This window comes from Trichosurus vulpecula, chromosome 6 (genome assembly GCF_011100635.1).
Source record: "Trichosurus vulpecula isolate mTriVul1 chromosome 6, mTriVul1.pri, whole genome shotgun sequence".
NCBI lineage: Eukaryota > Metazoa > Chordata > Mammalia > Diprotodontia > Phalangeridae > Trichosurus > Trichosurus vulpecula.
This window is the reverse complement of record NC_050578.1, coordinates 1,978,836-2,000,882: the sequence shown is the minus strand read 5'-3', so window position 1 is coordinate 2,000,882 and position 22,047 is coordinate 1,978,836. Positions and strand designations below refer to the sequence as shown.

At 45.6% G+C, this 22,047-nt stretch overlaps 1 protein-coding gene across 1 annotated transcript in view; it reads right to left on the bottom strand.

Moving 5' to 3' along the window:
• MICU3 (mitochondrial calcium uptake family member 3) overlaps window positions 1–22,047 on the bottom strand; it is an 85,502-nt gene that overhangs the window by 49,864 nt on the left and 13,591 nt on the right. Inside the window, exon 5 of the mRNA XM_036763258.1 lies at window positions 6,440–6,593. Coding sequence (XP_036619153.1) covers window positions 6,440–6,593 — 154 coding nt within the window. The remainder of the gene's footprint in view (window positions 1–6,439; window positions 6,594–22,047) is intronic.

Genomic DNA, 22,047 nt, shown 5'->3' with positions numbered 1-22,047 from the left:
ACCTCCTCAGATATGATTCAAGGAACAGCAAAGGGAGTCTTGGCGTCATGGACCTGATGGAAGTGTTGGCTTGTCTTTTTGATGCTCAGGACCTCTCTCCAGAGCCAGCAGGGTAAATAACATCAGTTCAGTCTTTGCCATCCATCTGAGTGAACCGCTACTTCATCTCATCACCGGTTGTTGTCCTTCATTCTCAAAGAGGACCAAAATGACTTCACTATGTTGAAGTCAAGGTACGGTATGTCCAACTCCCGCTGATCAGACCAGCATGAGCTCAGAAGGCTCTACCATAGGTAGGGCACAAATAGACCACATGAACATTTAGGGTGGAGATGGCTTTAAATTTCCACATTACATGATTCTTTTGAGCTACTACAATTCTGCTTTGCTTATAGAGCACAGAACCTTCTTTGAAGAGGGCAGTCATCTGCTGGGTAGTCCTTTGCCAGTGTCTCCCATGTCATGAAATCAATTCCAAAGTTGTTCTGAAAGACCTTGAGAGTATCCTTACATCGCTTCTTCTGACCTCCATGTGAGTGCTTGCCTTGCATGAGTTCTCTGTAAAATAGTCTTTTAGGCAAGCATACATTTGGCACGGTTTTTGTATTTTTTGTGTGTTTTGACTATAGGGTGGGATCCCTACCTAGTGTGGTAAGCAAGCCAGGGTTGGGTGAAACAGACAATTTTGGGGGTACCTTTCCTAACCCCTTCCTCACACCTGGAGGAAAGGAGTGCAGTCCTTAAAAAAGACTGCTCTGACACCCAGGGGGCTGCTGAATCCCACTGATGTTTCAGTCCAGTAAGAAGATGACCCTATGGCTTGGGCCACCTGTGCACAGGGTTGTGACTACAGTTCCTAGCGTATCTGCAGCTGCTGTTTCATCACTTGCCTCTTTGAGGCAGGTAAAATGGCATGGGTGATATCTTGTGTTTCACACATGAACTGGATTGAAGTGAGGCAGAGTTGGGTGAAGCTGTTGGCCTCACTCTTCCAGTGGCAAGATAAAGTCAAGACAACTGGTGATGGCTCGGGTTGCAGTGGATGACCTTGGTGTCTTCAATGTCTAATCACTTCATAGTGCCTATTTCAGCTGACATTGGAACAAACTGTTCTCATCTGCCGATTCCATTGGGGGAAATCTCCATGTGCTTGGGGCAGTCACTCTTCTAACTCACTGAAGAATATAAAATCCCTTGGTTACCCTCAACCTGGGTTCACTTGTCTGATGAAAAAGTTTGCCAGGGTGTGGCTGCTGAGCATGCTACAGCTCCTTGGAGCCACAGGTGAGAGCTGGCTGGGTCAAGTGGACACCCAAAGTGGGAAGCAGCCCTCACACCAGAGCTACTAGTCTTCCCTGAGCATTGCTCCACCCCTCATCTCTTGTCAGGGAATATTTGAATTGCCTTCTAAGGAAGAGGACTGGTGTTGGCAATGCTCCCACAAGTCATGGTGTTTGGAGGCAGGACTGGGTTAGGTTTTGTGGCTGGTTTTAGAACAAAGATTACTCTCATTGTACTGACTCTCCAGTTCTTGGGTTAGGATCTGTGTTCCCCTATGCTTCTTCCAATTGCATGCCATGACTGAGCCATGTAGAGTTGGATGTGACTGAAAAAAAACAAACTGGATATCCTGAGTGAAGCGGTCCAGAGTTGGCTGCTCCTGCACCTGAAGCCCTTTCCACAATAACATGTAGCCATTACATCAGCTCATATCTAGCCAAAACTGCTTTCTTAATCTTGTATTATAGAAGAAAGGGTTATTTTCAATTACACTATAATGGCCATAAAATATTAATATTCTATATTGTTGTTCAGTCATTTTCAGTTGTGTCTGACTCTTCATGACCCCATTTGAGGTTTTCTTGGCAGAGCTACTGGGGTGGTTTGCCATTTCCTTCTCCAGCTCATTTTACAGATGAGGAAACTGAGGCAAACAGGGTTCAGTGACTTTCTCAGAGTCACACAGCTAGTAAGTGTCTGAGGCCAGATTTGAACTCAGGCAGTGGAGTCTTCCTGACCCCAGGCCTGGCACTCTATCTACCATGCCACCTAGCCCAAGTAGTCTATGTAGACATGGCTAAATCTGTATACTTTCTATACTTCATGTTTATATACATATGTACATATATATATGTATTTCACAATTTAAAAGATATATATTCCTTGCTGCTTAACTGTTCACTCTAGACATAAAAGAAAAACACAATCAACATTTACGTATAAGGACCAAAAAGACTATTTCCGTAATGTTGTAAACATCTATATGTCAGAAAGTTTGTCGATTTTCATGTTAAAATGAATGACAGCTTCTTTTTTGCATTGCTACATAGCCACAAACTTCTTCCTTGTTCTAAGTGGCTTGGGAAGCCTCTGCAAACACCCTCAGCTGATAAAAAGACCATATTCATGAATGACTTTCCTAACCACCTGGCCAAAAAGTGCTGTGAGCCCACTTAATGAAGACACTCTCCCCTAAAGGAGCAAGAGGCGATCTTAATAGTACTTTATAATTTTGCTGCTTCTGAAATAATGCAATACTGATTTTGTCAGGAAAGCTGAAAATGAAATGATTAAAACGACAGCATTTCCGGTAGGCTCTGACGGGGTGCTCATTAGCTATATATCCAATATGGAAGTGCGCCCCCTCTCAAATTCTGTTGTACTGACAATTGCTGCAGAGTCAATGATTCACAGAAGATATTCGTTCTGCCAAACAGGTCACCATGCTCCATAGGATGAACTTTTTCTGTTCAGAATAAAGAGCATTATGAATGCTCTTCAAAGCAAAGCCTCATTACCTCACTACCTTGGGAATTCCAATATCTTTTTCTTACAATGATTTCAGAATGCAGCAACATGGGCTTTCCTTCTTTCCCATCCAGTTTCATGTAAGCCTTAAAATTATAATGCAATAGCAACCTTTTGCTGGTTAGAGAGAAATTCACTCTGTGTTTAATAAAGGTTGAAAAAGGAAAATTCTCTAAGGGGAGTAGAAAAGTACAAATGGGCAATATTCCTATACCTCCAGTTTCAAAATTCCGTGCCTACGATCCCATTAGAGTTAGACATGTTTCCATCTTATCAAGTTGCATTTTTCAATTATGTTCATCATAAAAATGGTCCATCAACTTAGAGAAAATACAAAATGATCATTTAAGATCCACATATTCGAAAGAAAACTGCGCGTGTAGGGTAAACGATCCACAAAGCTCAAAATAAAAGCATTTTACGCTCAACGTGAAAATATCACCACCCCCTCCCTTTCTATCTCGTCTCTTCTCAGGCTTCTACCTGTTCCTTCTATATTAGCTTATGATTTCATATTGATCTTAATTATTGAACAGCAAGGGGAAGGGCTGCTGGAGGGGGAACCCATTTGACTCTTGAACAGAGAGATCAGAACTGGGGATTCTGTGAGTGTCAGGAAGTTTTTGTTTGTAGCACCCCTGCTTTTCTCCTCTTGGTGCCTCCGAGTGGCTCTTTATTTTATTATTTTATTGTATATATTTTATATAATATATATTATTTTATTTTCTTATTCTTTAGGATATTGTCCTCCTCCTCCCAGCCTCGTTGACCCCTTTCCAAGTCCTACTTGTTGCTTCCAGGTCTGTAGACTCTAATCCCTCTCCTACTTGATGGCTGGTCAAACACCTGAAGACAGCCATCGTATCCTCACTAAATTTTCCCAGCTCCATGCTACACTCCCTCATTTCCTCCAAGTAACCCCGTGCAGAGTAATCTCATGGGTCCCTGCCCATTTTGGCTGCCCTGCTCTGGTGTGCCCAGTTCGCTAATACTGCCAGAAGTGGGGGTGTGGGAGTGGAACAGAGTACTCATCCACAATGGGCACAAAATAAGTTGCCATAAATATTTTTGTACACATTTCTGTACTTGCTGCGTGACCCTGGGCCAGGCAGTTAACCCTGTCTGCCTCAGTTTCCTCCTCTGTAAAATGGGATGACAACACCATCTACCTTCCAGGTTGTGAGGATCCAATGATATCATCATTGTAAAGAACTTCAGGCAGTGCCTGGCATCTAGTATGTGTTTAATAAATGCTCATTCCTTTCCTTCTGCCTTAGTGTTTGTGAAGAGGCTGACCGCAGCCCCCAGGAGGGAGCTGGAAGCAGCCGTGTAGGTGGGAGGGGGAATGGGCAGAAAGAGAAGCCAATCGCTTGGTCCTCTGCTGTCTTTTTTCCCCTATAAGAATTACAGTGCATGGTTTTCTTTTTATTTTTCTGTCTTAATTGTTGATTTTCTGCTGTATTTCCAACTCTTTCTCAGGCGGTAGGGAAGGACATTGGATTTGGTCAGAACTTTTCCCTCTGCCTTTCTTCTACAATACCTTTAAATTTTTTTTTAAGAATAATGCATATTGAGACTACCTTTGATGAAAATACAAGAAGGAAGCAAGTAGGTTTTTGTAAAGAATTCTGTATTGTAGATTATAAATTTACAATCCAACAACTGACCAAAAAGTGCAAAGAATACAAAATCCTACTCATGCTTATTGTTTATTAATTTTAAAATATCCCTGTGGGTCAACAGACCAAACGCAGCTTTAAGGGCTGCACTCTACAGGGAGACTCTTTTGTGAAATGGACAGATCCCACAAGATCCTTCCACGTGGCGGTAACTCCTTGTGGCTTGGACATGAGGTCCATGGACAGATCCCACAAGATCCTTCCACACAGCAGTAACTCCTTGTGGCTTGGACATGAGGTCCATGGACAGATCCCACAAGATCCTTCCACACAGCGGTAACTCCTTGTGGCTTGGACATGAGGTCCATGGACAGATCCCACAAGATCCTTCCACACAGCGGTAACTCCTTGTGGCTTGGACATGAGGTCCATGGACAGATCCCACAAGATCCTTCCACACAGAGGTAACTCCTGTGGCTTGGACATGAGGTCCATGGACAGATCCCACAAGATCCTTCCACACAGCGGTAACTCCTTGTGGCTTGGACATGAGGTCCATGCACAGATCCCACAAGATCCTTCCACATAGCGGTAACTCCTTGTGGCTTGGACATGAGGTGAGGTGAGGTATAGAACAGGGAGGGAGCCCATGCTCCCCAAAGGCACTCACTATGATCAGGAAAGATGCCTTCCTTGTGTAGGGACAAGAGGAAGAGCATTTCTCATCTTTGGTTATACCTTCCTGATATTCCTGTTTATAGACCATATTGTACTAAGGAAGGGGATGGGGTTGGTGTAGTGGACAGAATTCTAACCTTGAAGACACAGGACTTGCATTCAAATCCTGGCTCAGATACTTCCTGGATGCCCATGGGCAAATCCCTGAACCTCTCTGGGCCTCAGTTTATACATGGATGGGCTTGGAGGTCCTTTCCTATTCTAGCTCTATGACGGATGGGCCTAGGGCCCAGAACATTTCCTGGACACTCTGCAATGAAATCCATGATTCTTATTTGAGAGAGATTAGCCTAGTGATATGGGAGGGGGCTGCAGGGATGAACAACAAAAGGCCAAGGCCAGCAATGCTCCCTGACTTGGGGATCTGAGCACATACTCTTGGGACAGCACTGCAGATGGACAGTGAGGAAGGCTCATACCTGAAGGGAGTCCCCTGGGTGGCAGCTGGAAACCTGCCTGGTGCTTTTCATGATTCTAGAAGGCTTTCTCTGGTGCAGAGTTTCTCCTGGCTCTGTTCTCTGGGTGCTAATCTTAGAACACCGCTGTCCCCAAGGAGTTAGAATTGTGGGTGACAAAGAGGGCCATGGGGAGTCACATGGTGGTATCCATTAAGTGCCGGATCATTTCCAATAAAAACCTCTGTCCCAGACTTGGGGAGATGTGAGCACAAGCTGGGCGCTTCCTTTGGAAGCTCCCCAAGGGGTCCTCTGGAATGTACCGAGCCCAAGAGGTGCCACCCTTCAGTGTATGGGGAACGGCTCCTCTGTGCAGACACAGAAAAGAGGACTTGCTATCGTAACCACTGGCAGGAAAACCCAAGCCAGGAGACCTGAGACTTGCTGAAGGAGGGAGGGAGGTGGTTGGCCTGCTTAAGAAATATGGAAAATACCTGTAGCGGACATTTGCAGACCACTAGAAGGCTGGTAAGATGCTTTCTTTACAAGACACCATGTGAGGCAAGCAATTAAACAGGTATCATTCTCATTTAATAAGGGAGGAAGGTGGGAGCAGGGAGGTAGACTGTAACGGGAAGACCCCATTGCACTTGCTATGGGGAAAGGCCTATGCTGGAATCCTGTGGGACTGTGGCCAAGGAATCTTCCTCTCTGAGCCTCAGGTGCCTCAGATGGAAGTGGCCCAGCCAAGTCTCCAATCCTAATCACTGGACTTGAGGCCTCTGACCACTACAGCGTAGGGTTCCCTGGCCTGGCAATGTAAATTGCAAAGAATAAAAGCTAACAAGGAGATAAACTGCTTTTGAAAATTGCACTTACGTTTGGGCTCATCACTTGTAACAGCCAGAATGAAATCATGTGGAGTCATGAATAATTGTCCTTCACATTCTAAAGAAGCAAATAAACGAAACCGTCTCTCCCGAGACGTGGCAAAGAGGTCCAAATCTTCCAAATCTGCTTTACCGGCAGCTACCTGCAAAAGGGAGAGAGATGTTGGTTGTTTTCTGAGACCGTTTTCCCTGAAGAGATCACTGCCTTAGACCGAATTAAGCAGGGAATGAAGTGTGGGAAGAAATAAAACAGGAGAGTTGGGGGCTGAGACGTAAGCTATTGGCGGCTATGAAATGGCAGGCACATCTGTGGTCACACAGCCAGTTACTTACTGGTGGAACCAAAGGGAAAACAAAGTGTTAATTCTGCCATTTAGGAACCTGGGTAATTGGAGAGTTCATTACGAGTTCATCAAAGCCAAAACCATGCTTTCCTCAGTTTGATGAACGCCCATGCCAAAATTTTCCTACCATCATTTTACTGTTATTTCCTTCAACTGACTACAGGAAACTTTTAAATGATTTCCATAAACAAAAAAACTAGAGTAAGCAGTTCTATAACCTCTGTCCCAATGCTAGAGAAATCGATTTACTATTTCTCCAAAACATATTCTATTGAGACAACTGGGGTCCACTGGAAAAAAAGCAGAAAAGGGAGAATGAGAAGGCCTGAGCCAAACCCCTTCATCTGTTCATCTCTAAAAGAAGGCTAATAATGCCTCCATCAGGAGGGCACTGTGAAAACCATAAGCCTCTACACAAATGGGAGCTACCTTGTCATGACAGCCAAAAAATCATCCATCTGGAAAAGGGAACTTATAATAACTTGAATTCATTCTTGACTGAAGGGAAACTACAAAAGGAGTCGTTTCTTTTTTCTTATAGATGTTTTGTCTGCAGACTGTACACAAATGACCCCAGAAAGGTACACACATGTGTCCTTTCGGACACCGATGATAACATGCTTCCTTCGATGCTTGTAGACATCATGATTCCATCATCCTGCCCCTTCCCTGCCTTGGTGGACAAGCCTCTCCAAAAACCCTGATCACGGGGGCAGTCTCTCATTGGGCTGAGCTCAAGACCTTCTCAATATCACTAGAGCTTGCACTACCCTGGCATAGCTTTCCAGAGCCCAGGGCCAACTCAGTGCCATGACAAGGGCTCACAGTAGGGCTCCAATGGAGTTAATTATGCCACTTTTCTTATGTACCAGGCATAATAAGTCATAGAACAGAATCTAAGTGATCTGAAGGTATTCAGTTTGCTTGAAAAGCAGTGATCAAAACTGCCAGAATGTTTTCACTAAAAAGAGCTCATTTTAAATACTCCCAAATGGCTTCATTATAGATACCATTCACTCTTTGCCAGTCAGTGAGTGTTGCCAGAGGTAACACCCTGGTTACATGTGGCAACCAAACAGACTGTTGCCTAGAAGCCATGGAAAGTGACATGTGGGGTGAGGACTGAGAAAGGGAAAGAGGAGAAGAATCTGTCCTCTATCCCAAAGCAGTGAGGGCTGGAGGGCCAGAGAGATGCCCCCTTTCCTGGCATTCCCTCTGGAACCCTCAGAACTGAGCTGGAAGGTTGGTAGTGAGTGGGAATGCTGGGAGGTAAAGGAATGGTGGCCAGAGAAGGTGAGGTCTGAGCCCTTTGCCAGGGCTGCCTGGTAGGCACTGGGCTTCTCTCTGCCCACTAAAGGAATTTGCCTACCAGTCTTGAATTCCCAGCTCCACTGTAGGGGCTCTCTTCTGGGCCTCTTTTCTGCCCAGTGGGGGAAGAGAACAGAGATGGACAGAAAGATAGAGAGATAAAGAGAGAGTCAGAGACACAGACAGACAGACAGAATCTGTCCTGGCTGCCATATAGAAGCCACCTGTGTCCACACCTGTGTGGCCCTGATTGCAACCCATTCGATTCCTTTGCTATCACAACTGTTCTCCATATTGGTGGCTATCAGTTGTGTGTGGTTCATGAGAGCAGTGGTGGGAGTTGAGGGTTTCTTTTGTAACTAAGGGAACAGAGACATTTATTCCCCTTGGTCAGAGCTGAAATGGAAGGCTGATGGGAGACAGGTAGAGCTTTTGCCCTTCCTTTAAAGGCCCTGAGGCCCTATTCCTGATCGGATGGGGCTCAGATGAGCCTTGGGGAGGCCTTGGGAGCCTCATGGGAGAAAGTGTAGCCACAAAAGCCAGCATCAGAGCTAGTTACAGGATGAGGGCCAGGAGGCCTGGCATTTAGGGTGCCTGTAATTCTGTAATTCTAGCTGAGGGTCCATTTAGCACTGCAGCTGCCGAGGGCCTGTGCCACTGCTAATGCCACAGCTGGCCCACTAGCTTTGGGCTGCTGCTGGCCAGACCTGGTGTTAGAGAAGCCCAGCACCAAACATAGATCCCAGCTGACCTCAGAGCATCCCTGAGGTGACCCACGTTACTAAGATGACACCTAGTCCCAACAGAGCTTATGTGCCGGAGGGCCTGGCATGCAGGGAGTCCTTAATTAATAAAGGGCTGCTTGACTGACTGCTGTTATCACTGAGGGGAGCTCTCAACACTTCACTTGGCACGCTCACAGGTTCTTTCATGTCATATGTGGAGGCAAATGCTTTACTCACCGGACATATACAGGACAGGTGAATAGGTCTCTTTAATTTCAAGCAGGTGAGCAGGAGAAATGGGTCCTGCCAAAAGTTCTGACTTTTGTGTCAATTTCCACAAAATCTGTGCCCTAATCATCTGTCAGTAGGTCAGCCGGTCAGTTACTGAGCATTTAGTAAACACCTACCATGTGACAGGCACTGTTTTAAGGGCAACAGAGTCTATCGATGACTTTAGGAGCCTAGAGGCCAGGTCAGCTGAGCATAAAGGAGGCAAAAGACAACAGTTCAGGGTGATACATTGTGGCTGAGGCTTCCTGGAGGAAGTGAATTCAGCTGGATCTTGGGTTTGTCACAGGAAGGTTGGGGAGAAAACACTGGGAGCAGGAGGGGCAGGGGACAGGCTGAAGCATCTTGAATGGCTGGGTGTTGCATGCACTGTGAGGGTGCTCCTGAAGTTGTCAGATGAGGTACAGAAACAGGCCAAAGACAGCCAGCTGGCTCCCCCTTGGAGCGCGCACAATTCTTGTCACGGCTGGAACAAAGGCCTGTCTTTTTACCCTCTGACTAGTGTTGATCGGGTGATGGCATCTGGTGGTAGTCATGGATCACTTGTCCCCAGGATCAGGGAGAGGCACATGGCGGCCACAAGCAGGTGATCCCCTGCTTTCGCAACAGGCACCAGCCAGAGGCATGATAGGCCCTGAAGCAGGAGGATGAAAAGATGTTTACAGTGCTTTAGGGAAATGGATTTGTCATCAATGCTCGGGACAGAACGAGTGGAAGAGGCTGCCACTGCTGCTGGAATTCAGGCACCTGCTCATTCTTTCTCCTCATTCCTTCGTTTATTCCCTGGGTGTAGGGTGTTCAGGGAGGACTAGCCCCTTGGGTGGAAGGGGTGCTCATCCCCTTTTGGTGTCCACAAGTCCTCCAAGTCTCATCTGTAGCTCCAGGAAGATGTAGCACATGGAGTGGCCACACCCCCATAAATCATCTTGGCAGATGCATGAAACCAGGCAGACGGTAACAGAGGGGGATCAAAGCCATCGGTGAGTTGGGGGGTGTCCATTCTCAAGCATGAGAAGACTTCCCCCAGCAGAATGGGAGGATGAGAGCAACTTGTTCCAACATTCATGAAGGAGCTGAAGTAGGCTCTGTGTGCAACTCTGCTTCACTTCAATTCAATTCACGAGCCAATCAAAAGACATCACCCATACCACTTTACCATCTTTACCTAGCAAGGCCAGGGTTGCATGAAGCAGATGATTTGGGGGGGCACCTTTTCTAGCCCCTTCCTCACCAGGAGGTGAGCAGTGCAGTCCTTCAAAGGCTGCTTAGACACCCAGGGGGCTGCTGAATCCCACTGCTGCTTCAGTCCAATGAGAAAATGACCCTATGGCCTGGGCTGTCTGTGTGCAGGGTTGGGACTCCAGCTCCCAGTGTATCCACACCTGCTGCTTCTTCACTTGCCTGTTGCCACAGGACTTTGAGGTATGTAAAAATGGGAAAATGGCATGGGTGATGTCTTTTGACTCATGCATAAGTTGGATTGAAGTGAGGCAGAGGTATGTCAAGTCACTGTTCTCACTCTTTTAGAGTCCAGTGATAAGACAAAAGACAGGATGACTAGTGATGACCCAGGATGTAGGGGATGGCCTTGGCACCTTTGATGTCTGACCAAGCTCTGAGAGCTCCACAGCATCCGCTTCAGCCACCTTCATGGCCAGTGGAACAAACCGTTCTCATCTGCCCATTTCACTGGGGAGTCTTCACATGCCCCTAACTCACCAACAGGTAACCTCGGTGTGCTCAGCATTCTCTCAGACAATCAGGAGTCAGACCTCCCTCCATATAAGCACCAGCAGCACAGGGCATTCCCTCCACCCGCCACATCTGAGTTGTTGTGGGCATTATAGTCATAAACTAGAGAGTGCATAGGAAAGGGTGTCCAGGATGGTGAAAGGCTTTAGTCATTTTTCAGTCATGTCTGACTCTTCTTGACCCCATTTGGGGTTTTCTTGGCAGAGATACTAGAGGGGTTTGCGATTTCCTTCTCCAGCCCACTTTACAGATGAGAATACTGAGGCAAACAGGGGTAAAGGACTTGCCCAGGGTCACACAGATAGGAAGTATCTGAGGCCAGATTTGAACTCAGGAAGATGAGTCTTCCTGACTCCAGGCCCAGCACTCTATCCATTAAGCTCCCTCTTACATAGATAGGCCTTTCCTTTCCATCAACACCAACCTTAAGCCTAAACCCTTATCTTCAATCTAACCTGAAGCCAAGTCTCTTATGTTCCAGGGTAATTGTTAAATCTGACCTTGTTAAACCTTTCAGCGCCCAAGATGTTGAGCCTATGAATTCAATCGAGGACACTAGATCTACCAGAACATTAAAGGCAAGGAAGGAGGAAGTCTCAGGCCAGGAGAAGGCCACAGTGTCACAAGAAATGGTAAACCTCACTTTTGAACTTTGCAGAGTTTCTCTAAATTTAAATCTTTTGAAGTTTCAACATCACCATTATGAATGTTCAGGGAAAAACCCCAAGCCAGCTAGCAAATAAAGGGGAGGTGGAGGATATCCAAAACTTCAGCTCACTAATCCTCTTGGATGTCTTTCTTGCCTGCAAATTACAATGATCTTGTATCATGTTAACACTCTGTGCCTTTTACAAACTAAGCATCCCCATTTCCCTCGGGCAAAGTGTCACGAATCTCCGATTAGTGGTATTATCCTTATATTACAAGTGTCAGACTAATACTAGTACACCTGTATTCACTGGCTGACCTACTTTGCATAATACGATTTTTCAAATAAAGTTGGTTGGACTCCAAGCCCTATCATTTTCTCACCCAAATCCAATATATGTTTCAAAAGTTAATTTCATGTACATCCACCCCCTGCCCCAAACTCCATCACTTTTTAAAAAATAATTTTTCAAGGAAAATGTATTATCTGGTCAAATGATACAACCTGGGTTGGTTCACGATCTAAATTCTCCAAGCTACAATTATGTAGAGAAGGTTAATGTGACAGTGAAAAAAACACTATAAAACTATAAAAAAACTGTAAACTATAAAATGCTTAAATAAATGCCGCATGTACTTATAGTTTAATACTTTTAAAAGGATCTCTGATTTTGCTAGGCAGTTACTCCCTCAGCTGACACAGAACCCTAAATGCTACTTCGTAGATGGTATTTGGGAGTTACTGTCGTTGGAAATCCCACTAGCCTGCAGGCCACTGAGCAATGAGCCTCTCCAAACTTAGCCAGATTGGTTCTGGGACAATAGTCACCAGATGGGACTCCAAGCCTCCAAGTCTGTCTAGGTTGGCCAAACCTTTTGGAAGCTTGTGGTCTGCCAACAGAGTCTTTGAGGACCCACTGGCACTAATATTCTACAGTGAGGCATCAGATGAAGACTTTAATGATGAACATGAAGTGTAGTGGCCACAAAATAAGACTTGGATTCTGTTTATGTTCAGATGGAAAGGTGTTAGAGTCCACCCCTGATCTAGTCCAACCCTCTTACAGGGATGAAGAAAACGAGTCCTCCAAAGGTGAAATGATTTGTCCCATGTAGAAAGTGTCAGAATCTGAACTAGAGCACAGTGTTGACATCTAAATGCCAAGCTCATTCTCCTGTACTCACTACATGTGATCAGAACAAAGTTGGAGCTTGAGTCTTTTTCTGAGGAATAACTTTTCAAAATGAGAACCAATCTGGGCAGCCCTCCTGCTTAGAGGAAATGCCTTCTTAAAGACTGTTTTATAAGGTGAAAGAAATCCCAAGGAGGCATCGACGATACTTTTGTTGGCTGTTCAGTTAGAGCTAAGGTCCGTGACAGAATCTATTCCGTGTGGCAGTAACAGGGACATGAAGTGGAGATTTTTCTCAGGCAATAAGCCCAGTAGCAATAAGCATGGTAAAGCAAACTGGGGCTGATGGTTGTTTGTTTCTAGGGTTATCCCCCATGCTCATGGGTGGTTGTCATGGGTTTGACTCTTATCTCCATACAGATGATTCCAAACCCGTAGAGATACAGGACCTGTCTCTCTCTCCTGAACTTCAGGCCTGGCTCACCAACCATCTTTGAGACATTTCCAGTGTTAACCTCAACATGTCCAAAATGGAACTCATTGTCTTTCCCCCTAAACCCTCCCCCTCCCCCAAACTTCTCCATTTCTGTAGGAAAACTATGAGAATAAAAAGTACTCTTGTAAAGGCTTTGCTTCTTTGTGAAGACTTTGCTTCTTACTACTGAATGGATGTTTGCTCTACCAAGTAACTGCTTCTTCCTATTTCCCCACAAACCATCAGAGAACCATAGAACCGACCTGAGAGCCGGCAGGGACCCCAGGACCACCCGGGCCAGCATACAGCTGACAGATGGTCATCATCCAGCCTCTGCTTTAAGACAAAGGTCCCATGTGGGTCTGGCTGCCACAGTCCATGTGTATTCATCCTCAGTCCATTAAAGCTCCCAGGCTTTTAGACAAATCACTAAGAATGCCTGCTCCGCCCTGCACTTGGGAGACCCGAGATGTACGCCTATTAACTTTCATCTTATTAGTTTCCCTCCAATGTGTTGGCTGGCCTGGTTATCTCTGTTATTCAGGGTCTTAACTATCCTATCCAGCTAGCTCTCTGCCATCCAGGGCTGCACTAGTGCAGGATCAAACAGGCTCCCGAGAGCCAACTACTTAATTTTAATTGTGAGCATTGATATCCGGGAAATCAGTAACTGCTACAGATCAGGACTAGATTTATTGTTTTGTCGATTGTCTAGACTTAGGAAAGTGACAGAGAAAATATTAATAACAGATTAAACTCAAAAGTTGAAGGGCAGTGTTCCATGTACATTTTATTCGAAGGGCTGATTGTTAATAATTTACCAGCATGTCACTGATGACCTCTGTGCCTTTACCCAAGTAACTGATAAAAATCTTAAACAGCACAGGGTCAATGGAGCACAGGTATGTGAGGCATTCCCCTGGGGATCTCCTGCCATGTGGACAATGAACCATCCTACCAGTCCTGAATCTGTGGAACCATGGTCCCACTGGGGCCACCACCTCCATCTTCTTCAAAAGAAGGGCAGAAATACTTTATTGACCCCTGCCTCCCCAGCCTTGTCCTCATTTACTCAGAAAGAGAACCGGGACCACTTTCCATGAATGGCCTGCTCTCAGTGAAGCCAGGCTGATCCTTCAGAATCACTGCTTCCCCTTCTAGATACTCATGAACTATTTCCTCAATGCCCAGTTCTGTTTGCTTGTTTTCAGAAGCCTAAAGCAAGCTCACTGCCCTACCATTTGGTGACTCTCTTCTTTTCTCTGTTTTGAAAACTGGGACAAGTTCTGCCCTTCTCCACTCCCGTGGCCCCTCTCCCGTTTTCCACAACCTTTCAAATATCACTAATGGTGGCTCTGCCACCGTATCGGCAGGTTTTCTCTGGACCACCCCCCCTCCCAGGATGGGCAAGGCACCAAAGGGCAGCAAGCTAAGAGCTCTCTTGCTATTTCCTCCTTACATTATCTGCTTTGCTGCTGTCATTTTTGGTCCAAAGGCCCCTCTCTTTGGCAAAAAAAAACACAAGCAAACTAAGGTTTAAGGAGATCTGCTTTCTCTCTGTGGTCAGTTATCAACATCTCATCTAAACATAATTTTAACACTTTGAGGTTTCTAGAGTGCTTTGAATCTCACAATAACCCTGGGAGATACATGATAACCTTGCCTCCATCTTACAGATGAGCAAACTGAGACAGGCAGGGGGTGAAGCCACATGGCTGGTAAGTATTTAAGGCTGAATTTGAACTCAGGCCTTCCTGACTCCAAGCCTGGTGCTCTATCAACTGCACAGCGCTGCAGACTCCAGAGATCCTGATCCTTCTTAGATTCTCCCCTCCCTGCCCGCCAAACAGCTCAGAACAAAAGAAAAGTCTTTCTGTTATTCTTTGCTTCCCTTGCCGACTTCAGCTCATCCTGGGCTCTACGGCACCCCTGATGGTATTTTTACAGATTCATTCATCTGTTCCCTAGCCTTGCTTCCATCTTCTAAAATCTCAGTTGGTGAGCTCTCCAAGCACTTACATTTTTATCTCTCCAGACAAACTCCATTTTTCACCCTCGATGGAATTGTTTCTCTCTGTATCTTTGGAATTTCATTCTCGAGCATCTCCCATCTCCCTGGGTGGATGTCTCCTGTAGAATGTGATTCTATGGAATCCAACTGTTGTTTTCCTCTGAACCTCCTAGAATCTGCTTTCCCCATCATCACATCTAGCACTTCTAGAACACATTAAGGTTCATAAAGCACTTCACATACACTGTTCCATTTGATCTTCACAACTCGGGAGGTAGACGTTATTTTAATTCTCAATCTACAGATAAGGAAACAGGCTGAGAGAGGTTAAGTCACTTTCCTAGGGTCACACTATTAGTGGGTGCTGGTGGCAGGATTCAGGCTCTGGTCTTCCTGACTACAGGTCCAACACCCTTACCTACTGTACCACCTGGCTGCCCACGTCTCGGGCTGCTTCCCTGGATTTCTTCTCCTCTGTCACAAATGTTAGAATAGAGTGGTCATTTCCTCCTTATGGTTCCCATCATTTTATCCCAGCAATCCATGCATCCATTTTAGAGAGAAATAGATGCAAAATTCTCCCTTGATGACTCCTCCACCTTTTGGAGGATATCTTTATTAAGATAAGGCAAAAGGGTATTAACTATTCTGGTTTTTTGACCTATCTGGATAACTGAAGTTCTCCTATCATTACTATCATACCATGCCAGACTTGTGGTCTGCTCCCCAGATTTCTCATCTGTTTTCTTTTTCTGTCTAGGTGGTCCAGAGTGTGCTCCAATGACAATTTAAAAAAAAAATCTCTGTTGACCTTTACCCAGATGTTCTCCACCATGCGTCTCCATTTGGCCCATGGATTTCCACACATGAATAGACCTTTTTGTGCCTCAGTTTACCTTTATTTCTCATGGAACAGTGACCAAGATGAAAGGTAGGAGTTTTCTCAAACAAGATTAGCTTTTACAGACTAAGCCTGAGGCAACTGAAATGTTATAAAATTCTGTGGATCATGTTACAAGTATCTGTTCCTCTCAGTGCACAGAGAGCAAGGCTGTGGTAACTGAAACGTTCTCAGAGAGTGTCTCCTGCCACAAATATCTTTGTCCTCTGAGTGTTATACAGCTGTGCTGCCTTGTTTTTTCATCCATCTCTCTGGAGGTGAGAGGTCCACAGGTGTTATATGTACATTGAACAAATTTTTTGAATGCATCAATCAGTTGTGTTGATTTATGTTTTTTTCCTCCCTTGCACACCCGTACTCACTCACTTGAAGGATACTTAGGGATCAGTCAGGCTAAGGTGAAAGAGGAGAGGGGTTGGGGAGGGGAAGGGAAGGGGGTGAGGGTCAGGAACTCGGTTCCTCTTCCTCCTCCTCCTCCTTCTCCTCCAGCATGAATATACCTTCTGAATGTATAACAGCTCACCCCATCCCTACCCTTTTACCTTGGCAGTTCCTTTTGAATACGGTATCCCCATTTAGAGCCACAGCAGGCAGGAGAACACACAAGAAGTCAAGGGCACACAGCAGGGGCCTTTGTGCTGAGCAGGGATGCCAACGACAGCTGGCCCTCTTGTTCACTCCATCGACTGAAGCAGAATGTAAAGTCTGACTGGAGAGATGAAGAGATTCTACCTTCTGCATGGCAAGATGCTCACACCAAGAGGGGCACTTGGGAACTGGGACCAGCTGAGGGAACAAAAGATCCATCTCCCCCATCTGGTGCTCACTCCATGACACAGGATCATAGAGTAGAATGATGGGCACTGGTGCTTGTAAAATGATTTCTCTTTTGTTCCTTGCCCCAGGGCAGATTGCTGAGTTCATACAAGTTAAATCTATGTATGGTACCACTCTGTTACACAATAATTCCCATTTTAGAGGTGGGTGACCTGAGGGTCAGGGAGCCCAAACACCTTGCCCATAGTCACACTGCCAGTGAGACAGAATTCGAACCCAGTCTTCCTTGACTGCCAGTTCAGAACCCTCACCTCTTATGCAGTCTGACAGCCTGTTGATATAGTGATAAAAGAGAAAGGAGTGAAGCATAATGCAGAAATGTTTAAACATTTATGGGAACAGATGCTTTAAACACATTTTAACTGATTGCTCAAACGTGATGTAACCTTAGCAGATACAAGTTACAAAAATGCTTGAGATCATAGTCATCGAAAACCAATGTGCATTTAGCTATTAAACACTCTGCATCAGCAGGCTCTAAAGAGAAGTCCCCGCCCATGGTTTCTTCTCTCCAGCAAGTCTGTATCTTTTTTCTCTCAGACCTTCTGAGTCTCACACTTCTCGTAAAAAGGGGTTTACAGAGTCTGTTTGTGGCTTCCTTTGGCAGCTCTACTATTCCCCAGGCTGGATTAATGGAGTTTAATGGCTGGGAGCAGAGCACCAGACCAGAAGCTGAAGGAGGAGAGTCTGTGTCACCACCTGGGTGACCTTGGGCCAGGACCTCAGCTTCTCCAGGAAGAGCCTGGCCCCTGTGCCATATCAGAACATCAGCAGCTCCCCCTCTACAAGACTTCAAGACTTAGGAATCACAATTTGATTCAATTCAAAAGCACTTAAAAAAAACACCTTCCACTGTTGCCAGTCCACAGGGAATATCATAAGCAGTCAACAAGCCTTGATTAAGTGCCCAGACCGTGGGGCCAGTCCAGTGGGGGAGCCAGCAAGCTAAGCACTAGGGACAAACAAGATAAGACAGGGCCAAGGGGAGATCATCAACAGAGGGAAGGGCCTAAAATGAAGGAAGCCCACATAAGGCTTCCTCATGAGGGCGGGGTCTTAGCTGAAGGGGGAATGCTGTAGCACCATGGTCTGTGAGGCTTGTCTGTGTCCAGGGCCTGCCTCTGACCCACCTTGGCCATGGTCCCTGGGGCAAGGTCACCTCACAGCGAGCAGCCTCACAGCTCCAGAGGCTGAAAGGCTCAGTACCTGTGGGACCCTGAGCAAGTTATTGGCTGTCTTTGGCCCATGTTCCTCATCTGTACAATGCAGGTGGTTGGATTAGGGGTCTCTGACCTATAGCCCCATCAAGGAGCTTCCTGTATGATGAAATCATGGACCCAGACTCCTGGCCCCTTCCAATGTGCCGGGCACTGGGAACAGAAGGACAACCATGAAAAGCCTCTGACCTCAGACAGTCCCTTCTATTGGGGTGCCACCTATGAAGTCACGCCCATCTCCTTGTGTTACACCATGGTATAAGGCCATCTGTATAAGGCCATTTGGGGCCCTGAGCGTGAGGACTGCTCATCTCTCTGATGACTGGCAGTCATTGCGCTCCACTCATCTCCTGCCTGCTACTCCCCTGGGTCTTTGGCCTAAGGTTTATGCAGAGATGTGGCCTGATGCAAAACAAAACCAAAAGATCATTAGCAGCCAGTTCAGTCTGAGTCACCGATGGGACATGGCAGACAAAGCCCAAACTGCTAATGGGATCTCAGGCTTGGTATCAGCGACACTCCAGATGACTGGCTGTTGTGCTCAGCCCTGGCACCACGTCCCTCCCCACTGTTTTCACTTTAGGAAGGAGAGTGACTACCTAGGTAACGCGCAGAAGAGGACAACAAGGTTGGTGAGAGACTTCGAGGCTGTACCAACTGAGGCCCAGTGGGAACTGGAAATACCCTGGCAATGAATGAGAAGATTTGGGGATGGGGCAGAGACATGATGGCTGTTAGGAAACACCGGCAAATCTGCCACAAAGAACAGGGGTTGGACTTCCTGAGAAGCTCCAAAGGGCAGAACGAAGAAGAGATAAAACTTGCAAAGAGCTAGATGGGGGACACTGGGGGAGGGTTGCAATCTGCATTAACAGAGGAAACATTTGCGCCAATGAGATCACAGACCCTCCCAAGTAGTTCAGGAAGGAAAACCTTCCTACGGATGACCTACAGCGCACTCGGTCTGTCTCAGGAGGTCGTCGGGTTCCCTTACTGAGGCTAAATGATGACTTTTTGGCCATATTGTAGCAGGGATCCTTATTTATGAAGGGGTTGGAAAAGCTGGCCTCTGAGATGCTGTGATTCCATGGAAGAGCTTTGGACGGGATCTAAGAGTCAAATCAAAGGGATTCTTGCCGGCTCTCACGACGATCTGCTCCCGGTCCAGGCCACTCTTGGATACCACCTCCTTCCCATATTTTTCTTATTTTCTAAACCTTCACTTGGCAGGAGGGATGAAAACACCATCTATGATACCAGGGCCCCCAGTTTCACGATCCCTAGAAAAGCTTGGTTCTCTCTGGTGGAATGAGAAGTGAGAAGTAGAGAGCCATTGTCAGGTCTGATGAACCTTGGAAGGTCTCCATCATGTTTTAAGTGCCTGCTCCAAGAGGGAAGCATACTGCCTGATTGCTCCTGGTAAGTCAGCACTGTGGCATTCATCTTATCATCCTGGGACCAGGGTTGCTCATTCTCTCTTTTGCCAGCATCTACTAAGCTTCATCGGCATTTTATGGAGCAGCAGAAGCTGTTTCTTCCTTCTCAGAGGCCTCAGTTTCACCCTGGACGAGAAGCGCCTCAAACTTATTCCATAGCTTCAAGTGTTCAGCAGCCTTTGTCTGTTATTTCAGGACAGGCTTTTAAGTAAAGGCTGCAAATAAAATAGGCTAACCGGAATTTCATTTTCTTTTGTTGTCTTTCTTCATCATTTTTTAAAAAGCAAAGTGAGTGATGAAATTCCCCAAAGCCAAGTAGAATGGCTACATGGAGTGATTTCTATCAAGCCCTCAATGATCAACACGTAGATAGCCAATATCAGAAAAAGCCCGAGAGCTTGGTTACCTTAGAAGACTCGATTTCATGAGTGTGCCCACTCCCTCCATAAACAAGTCAGTGTCTCCATGCATTACATGATCTCTATGACTCACTAAGGCCAAAAAAATTCATCACCTAGGCTAGTCCTTTGATGAGGGGGACACCTATCACCGGGCTTTTATTGGAGATCTTTTCTGCTGGACAAAGACCAAGAGAACTTGACCTCAGTTAGGAAAGCTCCTGAGAAGCCAAGGTCATTCCTGCCCACACCTCTGTGAGGTACCAAAACAGGGCTCTCCTAGAGGGAACTTAGCGTATTTGACATTTACTTTTCCCACAGAATATAGAGCATTAAAGTGCTGAGCATATTTTGCATAATTTGCATAATAGTAATTAATATACAACAATACAATGGAGTTTTTGAAAAAGCTTAAGTAGAAAGGGAGAGAAAACATGTCTGGAAATACTGTGTTGTATATGAATCATCTTTAATTAGTCTGGTTTTTCATTTTATAGAGCAAATAAGTATAGTTTTTCTAAGTTAGTTTGTATATATTCTGCTTTCTTACAAGTTAGTTTATATTTCAGGAAATAAAATGACTTAATTCTTTATTGGTGTACAACAATTACAGGAAACCTCTGAGAACTAATATTCTCAAATTTAAACCAGCTCAACACGTTTAAACACAAAGAATAAAGTTGGTATTGTATGGTATGTTTAATGTACCTCCTATGTAAGCTACATATTACATCAGAGGGGAAGGAAAGTGCTGAGGTCGGATTTCTAGTAAGGCCCAATGAGACACCTCTAGAAAAGATGCTAAAATAACCTCCCTCCCCCACCTCAGAAATGCACTGCACACCATTAAAAGCAAAAACCTTTAAAAGCTTTAATCACAAGATTATTCTGCCATCTAAGTGTTTGCTTTAGATAATTACTAATTCGTATGAAACTGTGTTAGGGCAGCTGGGTAGTTCAGTGAATAGAGCGTCAGGCTTGGAGTCAGGAAGACTCGAGTTTAAATCTGGCTTCAAACACTAGCTGTGTGACCCTGGGAAAGTCACTTCACCTTGTTTGCCTCAGTCTCATCTGTCAAATGAGCTGGAGAAGGAAATGGCAAATCATTGTGGTATCTTTGCCAAGGAAACCCCAAATGGGGTCAAAAGAATTGGACATGACTGAAAAATGGCTTAACAAAAATTAAACTGGGTTAATATGTATAAGCTAGTATAGATTAATGTAGGGCTTAATAATGTTTCTACAAGAAACAGGGGACATAATTCTGAAAAAATTACCAGAAATTTATTAAGTGCCTACTATAAGTCAGGCAGGCACTATGTTGGATATTGGGAACACAGACAAAAATGAAACAGCCCCTGCTCTCAAGAAGCCAATATTCTATTAAGAAGATAACACAGACCTCTATAAACACATACAAGAAAAACATGGTCATTTAATGAGGAGGAGGCAGGCCCACAAGTGCCTGGGTGGGTGGAAGTGAGGGCTCTGGGCCTGTTAGCTGAGTATGTCAGGAAACAAGGCATTCTAAGAGACCCCAGTGAAGATGGACATTCGTCCTAGGGGTGGGGGACACCAAGCCTAAAGGCATTTCACCTGTTTAATGCAATAGGCAAAAAGGGAACCCTCCCCAATCACTTAAATAGAAGCATACCTAAAAGTCTGACAGAGCCAAGGCCAACCCCCTAATGATATTCACCATCTCTGGCATGTCAGGAGATTGTTTTGTCAGGAACACATCTTCTGCATCTATCCATGAGGCCCCAGTGGATGGAGCGCTGGGCCTGGAGTCTGGAAGATGAGAGTTCAAATCTTACTTCAGACTCTAGCTAACACAAGTTTCTCAATCGCTGGGGCCTCCCATGGTTGTTGGGAGGATCAGAGGAGATATTTGTCCAGTCCTCTGCAAATCTCAAAGCCTGATATAAAAGATAATTTGTGATGTGGCCCCCCTGACAGTCTTTGATTTGGGGGAGGCACTGATAAGGTTGCCAGATGAGGTAGTGGCTGTGAGAGTGGGGAAGGGAACAGGACTGAAAGGTGCCATTGAGGCATGAGCAGCAGGACTTGGCCATTCACTGGACATGTGGGATGGAACAGACTTGAGTCAGGGAGGTGAACCAG